Source organism: Nerophis ophidion, linkage group LG04, assembly GCF_033978795.1.
Source record: "Nerophis ophidion isolate RoL-2023_Sa linkage group LG04, RoL_Noph_v1.0, whole genome shotgun sequence".
In the NCBI taxonomy this organism is placed as follows: domain Eukaryota; kingdom Metazoa; phylum Chordata; class Actinopteri; order Syngnathiformes; family Syngnathidae; genus Nerophis; species Nerophis ophidion.
In genome coordinates this window covers 14,815,966-14,824,072 of record NC_084614.1, presented here as the reverse complement: position 1 = coordinate 14,824,072, position 8,107 = coordinate 14,815,966, and the positions used below count along the sequence as shown (strand labels likewise).

Here is an 8,107-nt window from a genome sequence, read left to right as displayed (position 1 = left end):
AGTAGGAGCAGTACTATTTGCAGTAGTAGTAGGAGGAGGAGGAGCAGCACTATTTCTAGTAGTAGTAGTAGTAGTAGGAGCAGTACTATTTGCAGTAGTAGTAGTAGTAGTAGTAGGAGGAGGAGGAGCAGCACTATTTCTAGTAGTAGTAATAGTAGGAGCAGTACTATTTGCAGTAGTAGTAGTAGTAGGAGGAGGAGGGGCAGCACTATTTCTAGTAGTAGTAGTAGTAGGAGCAGTACTATTTGCAGTAGTTGTAGTAGGAGGAGGAGCAGTACTATTTGTAGTAGTAGTAGGAGGAGGAGGAGCAGTACTATTTCTAGTAGTAGTAGTCGTAGTAGTAGGAGGATCAGGAGCAGCAGCACTATTTCTATTAGTAGTAGTAGGAGCAGTACTATTTGCAGTAGTAATAGTAGGAGCAGTACTATTTGCAGTAGTAATAGTAGGAGCAGTACTATTTGCAGTAGTAGTAGTAGTAGGAGGAGGAGGAGGAGCAGCACTATTTCTAGTAGTAGTAGTAGGAGCAGTACTATTTGCAGTAGTAGTAGTAGTAGGAGGAGGAGGAGGAGCAGCACTATTTCTAGTAGTAGTAGTAGGAGCAGTACTATTTGCAGTAGTTGTAGTAGGAGGAGGAATTGGAGGAGCAGTACTATTTGTAGTAGTTGTAGTAGGAGGAGGAGCAGTACTATTTCTAGTAGTAGTAGTCGTAGTAGGAGGAGGAGGAGGAGCAGCACCACTATTTCTAGTAGTAGGAGCAGTACTATTTGCAGTAGTAGTAGTAGTAGGAGGAGGAGGAGGAGCAGTACTATTTCTAGTAGTAGCAGTAGTAGTAGGAGGAGCAGTACTATTTGCAGTAGTTGTAGTAGGAGGAGTAAGAGGAGCAGTACTATTTGCAGTAGTAGTAGTAGGAGGAGGAGGAGCAGCACTATTTCTAGTAGTAGTAGTAATAGTAGGAGCAGTACTATTTGCAGTAGTAATAGTAGGAGCAGTACTATTTGCAGTAGTTGTAGTAGGAGGAGGAGCAGTACTATTTGTAGTAGTAGTAGTAGTAGGAGGAGGAGGAGCAGTACTATTTCTAGTAGTAGTAGTCGTAGTAGTAGGAGGATCAGGAACAGCAGCACTATTTCTATTAGTAGTAGTAGGAGCAGTACTATTTGCAGTAGTAATAGTAGGAGCAGTACTATTTGCAGTAGTAGGAGGAGGAGGAGGAGCAGCACTATTTCTAGTAGTAGTAGTAGGAGGAGCAGTACTATTTGCAGTAGTAATAGTAGGAGCAGTACTATTTGCAGTAGTAGTAGTAGGAGGAGGAGGAGGAGGAGCAGCACTATTTCTAGTAGTAGTAGTAGTAGGAGCAGTACTATTTTCAGTAGTAGTAGTAGGAGGAGGAGGAGGAGGAGGAGCAGTACTATTTCTAGTAGTAGTAGTAGTAGGAGCAGTACTATTTGCAGTAGTTGTAGTAGGAGGAGGAATTGGAGGAGCAGTACCATTTGTAGTAGTAGTAGTAGGAGGACGAGCAGTACTATTTGTAGTAGTAGTAGTAGGAGGAGCAGCACCACTATTTCTAGTAGTAGGAGCAGTACTATTTGCAGTAGTAGTAGGAGGAGGAGGAGGACGAGCAGTACTATTTGCAGTAGTAGTAGTAGGAGGAGGAGGAGGAGCAGTACTATTTCTAGTAGTAGTAGTAGTAAGAGGAGCAGTACTATTTGCAGTAGTTGTAGTAGGAGGAGTAGGAGGAGCAGTACTATTTGTAGTAGTAGTAGCAGGAGCAGTACTATTTGCAGTAGTAGTAGGAGGAGGAGGAGCAGCACTATTTCTAGTAGTAGTAGTAATAGTAGGAGCAGTACTATTTGCAGTAGTAGTAGTATGAGGAGGAGGAGGAGCAGCACTATTTCTAGTAGTAGTAGTAGTAGTAGGAGCAGTACTATTTGCAGTAGTAGTAGTAGTAGTTGGAGGAGGAGGAGCAGCACTATTTCTAGTAGTAGTAGTAGTAGGAGCAGTACTATTTGCAGTGGTAGTAGTAGTAGGAGGAGGAGGGGCAGCACTATTTCTAGTAGTAGTAGTAGTAGGAGCAGTACTATTTGCAGTAGTAATAGTAGGAGCAGTACTATTTGCAGTAGTTGTAGTAGGAGGAGGAGCAGTACTATTTGTAGTAGTAGTAGTCGTAGTAGTAGGAGGATCAGGAGCAGCACCATTTCTAGTAGTAGTAGTCGTAGTAGTAGGAGGATCAGGAGCAGCAGCACTATTTCTATTAGTAGTAGTAGGAGCAGTACTATTTGCAGTAGTAATAGTAGAAGCAGTACTATTTGCAGTAGTAATAGTAGGAGCAGTACTGTTTGCAGTAGTAGTAGTAGGAGGAGGAGGAGTAGCACTATTTCTAGTAGTAGTAGTAATAGGAGCAGTACTATTTGCAGTAGTTAATAGTAGGAGCAGTACTATTTGCAGTAGTTGTAATAGGAGGAGGAGTAGGAGCAGCAGTACTATTTGTAGTAGTAGCAGTAGTAGTAGGAGGAGGAGGAGCAGCACCATTTCTAGTAGTAGTAGTAGTAGTAGTAGTAGTAGTAGGAGCAGTACTATTTGCAGTAGTAACAGTAGGAGCAGTACTATTTGCAGTAGTAGTAGTAGTAGTAGGAGGAGGAGCACTATTTCTAGTAGTCGTAGTAGTAGTAGGAGCAGTACTATTTGCACTAGTAGTAGTAGGAGGAGGAGGAGTAGCACTATTTCTAGTAGTAGTAGTAGTAGGAGCAGTACTATTTGCAGTAGTTAATAGTAGGAGCAGTACTATTTGCAGTAGTTGTAGTAGGAGGAGGAGTAGGAGCAGCAGTACTATTTGTAGTAGTAGCAGTAGTAGTAGGAGGAGGAGGAGCAGCACTATTTCTAGTAGTAGTAGTAGGAGCAGTACTATTTGCAGTAGTTGTAGTAGGAGGAGGAGTACTATTTGTAGTAGTAAGAGTAGTAGTAGGAGGAGGTGGAGCAGTACTATTTGCAGTAGTAGTAATAGGAGGAGCAGTACTATTTCTAGTAGTAGTAGGAGCAGTACTATTTGTGGTAGTTGTATTAGGAGCAGTACTATTTGCGGTAGTTGTAGTAGGAGCAGTACTATTTGCAGTAGTAGTAGTAGTAGGAGGAGGAGGAGCAGCACCATTTCTAGTAACAGTAGTAGTAGTAGTAGGAGCAGTACTATTTGCAGTAGTAATAGTAGGAACAGTACTTTTTGCAGTAGTAGTAGTAGGAGGAGGAGCACTATTTCTAGTAGTAGTAGTAGTAGGAGCAGTACTATTTGCAGTAGTAGTAGTAAGAGCAGTACTATTTGCAGTAGTAGTAGTAGGAGGAGGAGGAACAGCACTATTTTTAGTAGTAGTAATAGTAGGAGCAGTACTATTTGCGGTAGTTGTAGTAGGAGGAGGAGTAGGAGCAGCAGTACTATTTGTAGTAGTAGCAGTAGTAGTAGGAGGAGGAGGAGCAGCACTATTTCTAGTAGTAGTAGTAGTAGGAGCACTACTATTTGCAGTAGTTGTAGTAGGAGGAGGAGTACTATTTGTAGTAGTAAGAGTAGTAGTAGTAGTAGTAGGAGCACTACTATTTGCAGTAGTTGTAGTAGGAGGAGGAGTACTATTTGTAGTAGTAAGAGTAGTAGTAGGAGGAGGTGGAGCAGTACTATTTGCAGTAGTAGTAATAGGAGGAGCAGTACTATTTCTAGTAGTAGTAGGAGCAGTACTATTTGCGGTAGTTGTATTAGGAGCAGTACTATTTGCGGTAGTTGTAGTAGGAGCAGTACTATTTGCAGTAGTAGTAGTAGTAGGAGGAGGAGGAGCAGCACCATTTCTAGTAACAGTAGTAGTAGTAGTAGGAGCAGTACTATTTGCAGTAGTAATAGTAGGAACAGTACTTTTTGCAGTAGTAGTAGTAGGAGGAGGAGCACTATTTCTAGTAGTAGTAGTAGTAGGAGCAGTACTATTTGCAGTAGTAGTAGTAGGAGGAGGAGGAACAGCACTATTTTTAGTAGTAGTAATAGTAGGAGCAGTACTATTTGCGGTAGTTGTAGTAGGAGGAGGAGTAGGAGCAGCACTATTTCTAGTAGTAGTAGTAGTAGGAGCACTACTATTTGCAGTAGTTGTAGTAGGAAGAGGAGTAGGGAGAACAGTACTATTTGTAGTAGTAAGAGTAGTAGTAGTAGTAGGAGGAGGTGGAGCAGTACTATTTCTAGTAGTAGTAGTAGGAGCAGTACTATTTGCAGTAGTTGTAGTAGGAGGAGGAGTACTATTTGTAGTAGTAAGAGTAATAGTAGGAGGAGGTGGAGCAGTACTATTTCCAGTACTAGTAGTAGTAGTAATAGGAGGAGCAATACTATTTCTAGTAGTAGTAGGAGCAGTACTATTTGCGGTAGTTGTAGTAGGAGCAGTACTATTTGCAGTAGTAGTAGTAGTAGTAGGAGGAGGAGGAGCAGCACCATTTCTAGTAGCAGTAGTAGTAGTAGTAGGAGCAGTACTATTTGCAGTAGTAATAATAGGAACAGTACTATTTGCAGTAGTAGTAGTAGGAGGAGGAGGAGGAGCACTATTTATAGTAGTAGTAGTAGTAGGAGCAGTACTATTTGCAGTAGTAGTAGTAGGAGCAGTACTATTTGCAGTAGTAGTAGTAGGAGGAGGAGCAGCACTATTTCTAGTAGTAGTAGTAGTAGTAGTAGGAGCAGTACTATTTGCAGTAGTAATAGTAGGAGCAGTAGGAGGAGGAGTAGGGAGAGCAGTACTATTTGTAGTTGTAAGAGTAGTAGTAGTAGGAGGAGGAGGTGGAGCAGTACTATTTCTAGTAGTAGTAGGAGCAGTACTATTTGCAGTAGTAGTAGTAGAAGGAGGAGGAGCAGCACTATTTCTAGTAGTAGTAGTAGTAGGAGCAGTACTATTTGCAGTATAAGTAGTAGGAGAAGGAGGAGCAGTACTATTTGCAGTAGTAGTAGTAGAAGGAGGAGGAGCAGCACTATTTCTAGTAGTAGTAGTAGTAGGAGCAGTACTATTTGCAGTATAAGTAGTAGGAGAAGGAGGAGCAGTATTATATGCAGTAGTTGTAGTAGTAGGAGGAGGAGGAGCAGTACTATTTGCAGTATAAGTAGTAGGAGAAGGAGGAGCAGTACTATTTGCAGTAGTAGTAGTAGTAGTAGGAGGAGGAGCAGTACTATTTGCAGTAGTTGTAGTAGGAGGAGGAGTAGTAGGACAGTACTATTTGCAGTAGTAGTAGCAGGAGGAGGAGGAGGTGGAGCAGCACTATTTCTAGTAGTAGTAGTAGGAGCAGTACTATTTGCGGTAGTAGTAGTAGTAGTAGTAGGAGGAGGAGGAGCAGTACTATTTGCAGTAGTAATAGTAGGAACAGTACTATTTGCAGTAGTAGTAGTAGTAGGAGGAGGAGGAGCACTATTTCTAGTAGTAGTAGTAGTAGGAGCAGTACTATTTGCAGTAGTAGTAGTAGGAGCAGTACTATTTGCAGTAGTAGTCGTAGGAGGAGGAGGAGCAGCACTATTTTTAGTAGTAGTAATAGTAGGAGCAGTACTATTTGCGGTAGTTGTAGTAGGAGGAGGAGTAGGAGCAGCAGTACTATTTGTATAGTAGCAGTAGTAGTAGGAGGAGGAGGAGCAGCACTATTTCTAGTAGTAGTAGTAGTAGGAGCAGTACTATTTGCAGTAGTAGTCGTAGGAGGAGGAGGAGCAGCACTATTTTTAGTAGTAGTAATAGTAGGAGCAGTACTATTTGCGGTAGTTGTAGTAGGAGGAGGAGTAGGAGCAGCAGTACTATTTGTATAGTAGCAGTAGTAGTAGGAGGAGGAGGAGCAGCACTATTTCTAGTAGTAGTAGTAGTAGGAGCAGTACTATTTGCAGTAGTAGTCGTAGGAGGAGGAGGAGCAGCACTATTTTTAGTAGTAGTAATAGTAGGAGCAGTACTATTTGCGGTAGTTGTAGTAGGAGGAGGAGTAGGAGCAGCAGTACTATTTGTATAGTAGCAGTAGTAGTAGGAGGAGGAGGAGCAGCACTATTTCTAGTAGTAGTAGTAGTAGTAGGAGCAGTACTATTTGCAGTAGTAATAGTAGGAGCAGTACTTTTTGCAGTAGTTGTAGTAGGAGGAGGAGTAGGAGGAGCAGTACTATTTGTAGTACTAGCAGTAGTAGTAAGAGGAGGAGGAGCAGCACTATTTGTAGTAGTAGTAGTAATAGTAGGAGCAGTACTATTTGCAGTAGTTGTAGTAGGAGGAGGAGTACTATTTGTAGTAGTAAGAGTAGTAGTAGGAGGAGGTGGAGCAGTACTATTTGCAGTAGTAGTGTGGGCCCACCGAGGATGTCGTAGTGGTTTGTGCAGCCCTTTGAGACAGTAGTGATTTAGGGCTACATAAGTAAACATTGATTGATTGATTGACAGGAGGAGGAGGAGCAGTACTATTTGCAGTAGTAGTAGTAATAGAAGGAGGAGGAGCAGCACTATTTGTAGTAGTAGTAGTAGTAGGAGCAGTACTATTTGCAGTAGTTGTAGTAGGAGGAGGAGTAGGAGCAGCAGTACTATTTGTAGTAGTAGCAGTAGTAGTAGGAGGAGGAGGAGCAGCACTATTTCTAGTAGTAGTAGTAGTAGGAGCAGTACTATTTGCAGTTGTAATAGTAGGAACACTACTATTTGCAGTAGTAGTAGTAGTAGGAGGAGGAGGAGCACTATTTCTAGTAGTAGTAGTAGTAGTAGTAGGAGCCGTACTATTTGCAGTAGTAGTAGTAGGAGCAGTACTATTTGCAGTAGTAATAGTCGGAGGAGGAGGAGCAGCACTAGTTCTAGTAGTAGTAGTAGTAGGAGCAGTACTTTTTGCAGTAGTTGTAGTAGGAGGAGTAGGAGCAGCAGTACTATTTGTAGTAGTAGTAGGAGGAGGAGGAGCAGCACTATTTCTAGTAGTAGTAGTAGTAGGAGCAGTACTATTTGCATTAGTTGTAGTAGGAGGAGGAGTAGGGAGAGCAGTACTATTTGTAGTAGTAAGAGTAGTAGTAGGAGGAGGAGGTGGAGCAGTACTATTTGCAGTAGTAGTATTTGGAGGAGGAAGAGCAGCACTATTTCTAGTAGTAGTAGTAGTAGGAGCAGTACTATTTGCAGTAGTAATAGTAGGAGCAGTATTATATGCAGTAGTTGTAGTAGTAGTACGAGGAGTAGGAGGAGGAGCAGTACTATTTGCAGTAGTAGTAGTAGGAGGAGGAGGAGCAGTACTATTTGCAGTAGTAGTAGTAGGAGGAGGAGGAGGGGGAGGAATACTATTTCTAGTAGTAGTAGTAGGAGCAGTACTATTTGCACTAGTAATAGTAGGAGCAGTACTATTTGCACTAGTAATAGTAGGAGCAGTACTATTTGCAGTAGTAGTAGTAGTAGGAGGAGGAGGAGCAGCACTATTTCTTGTAGTAGTAGTAGGAGCAGTACTATTTGCAGTAGTTGTAGTAGGAGGAGGAGTACTATTTGTAGTAGTAAGCGTAGTAGTAGGAGGAGGTGGGGCAGTACTATTTGCAGTAGTAGTAGTAATAGGAGGAGGAGCAGTACTATTTCTAGTAGTAGTAGGAGCAGTACTATTTGTAGTAGTAAGAGTAGTAGTAGGAGGAGGTGGGGCAGTACTATTTGCAGTAGTAGTAGTAATAGGAGGAGGAGCAGTACTATTTATAGTAGTAGGTGGAGCAGTACTATTTGTAGTAGTAAGAGTAGTAGTAGGAGGAGGAGCAGTACTATTTGCAGTAGTAGTAGTAATAGGAGGAGGAGCAGTACTATTTCTAGTAGTAGTAGGAGCAGTACTATTTGCAGTAGTAGTAGTAGTAGGAGGAGGAGGAAGAGCAGTACTATTTGCAGTAGTAGTAGTAGGAGGAGGAGGAGGAGCAGTACTATTTCTAGTAGTAGTAGGAGCAGTACTATTTGCAGCAGTAGTAGTAGTAGTAGTAGTAGTAGTAGGAGGAGGAGGAGCAGTACTATTTGCAGTAGTAGTAGTAGTAGGAGGAGGAGGAAGAGCAGTACTATTTGCAGTAGTAGTAGGAGGAGGAGGAGGAGGAGCAGTACTATTTGCAGCAGTAGTAGTAGTAGTAGTAGTAGTAGGAGGAGGAGGAGGAGGAGCAG

The 8,107-nt window shown here is 42.1% G+C and overlaps 1 protein-coding gene across 1 annotated transcript; it reads right to left on the bottom strand.

Annotated features, from left to right (window-relative positions):
- Nucleotides 1-3,023: 3,023 nt before the first annotated feature.
- On the bottom strand, nucleotides 3,024-3,629 carry LOC133550523 (uncharacterized; the record flags this gene model as incomplete). The annotated part of the gene is made up of 1 exon (XM_061896494.1): nucleotides 3,024-3,629. A coding segment is annotated over one exon (606 nt), but the record flags the coding sequence as incomplete, so codon positions are not given.
- Between the last annotated feature and the right edge of the window lie 4,478 nt (nucleotides 3,630-8,107).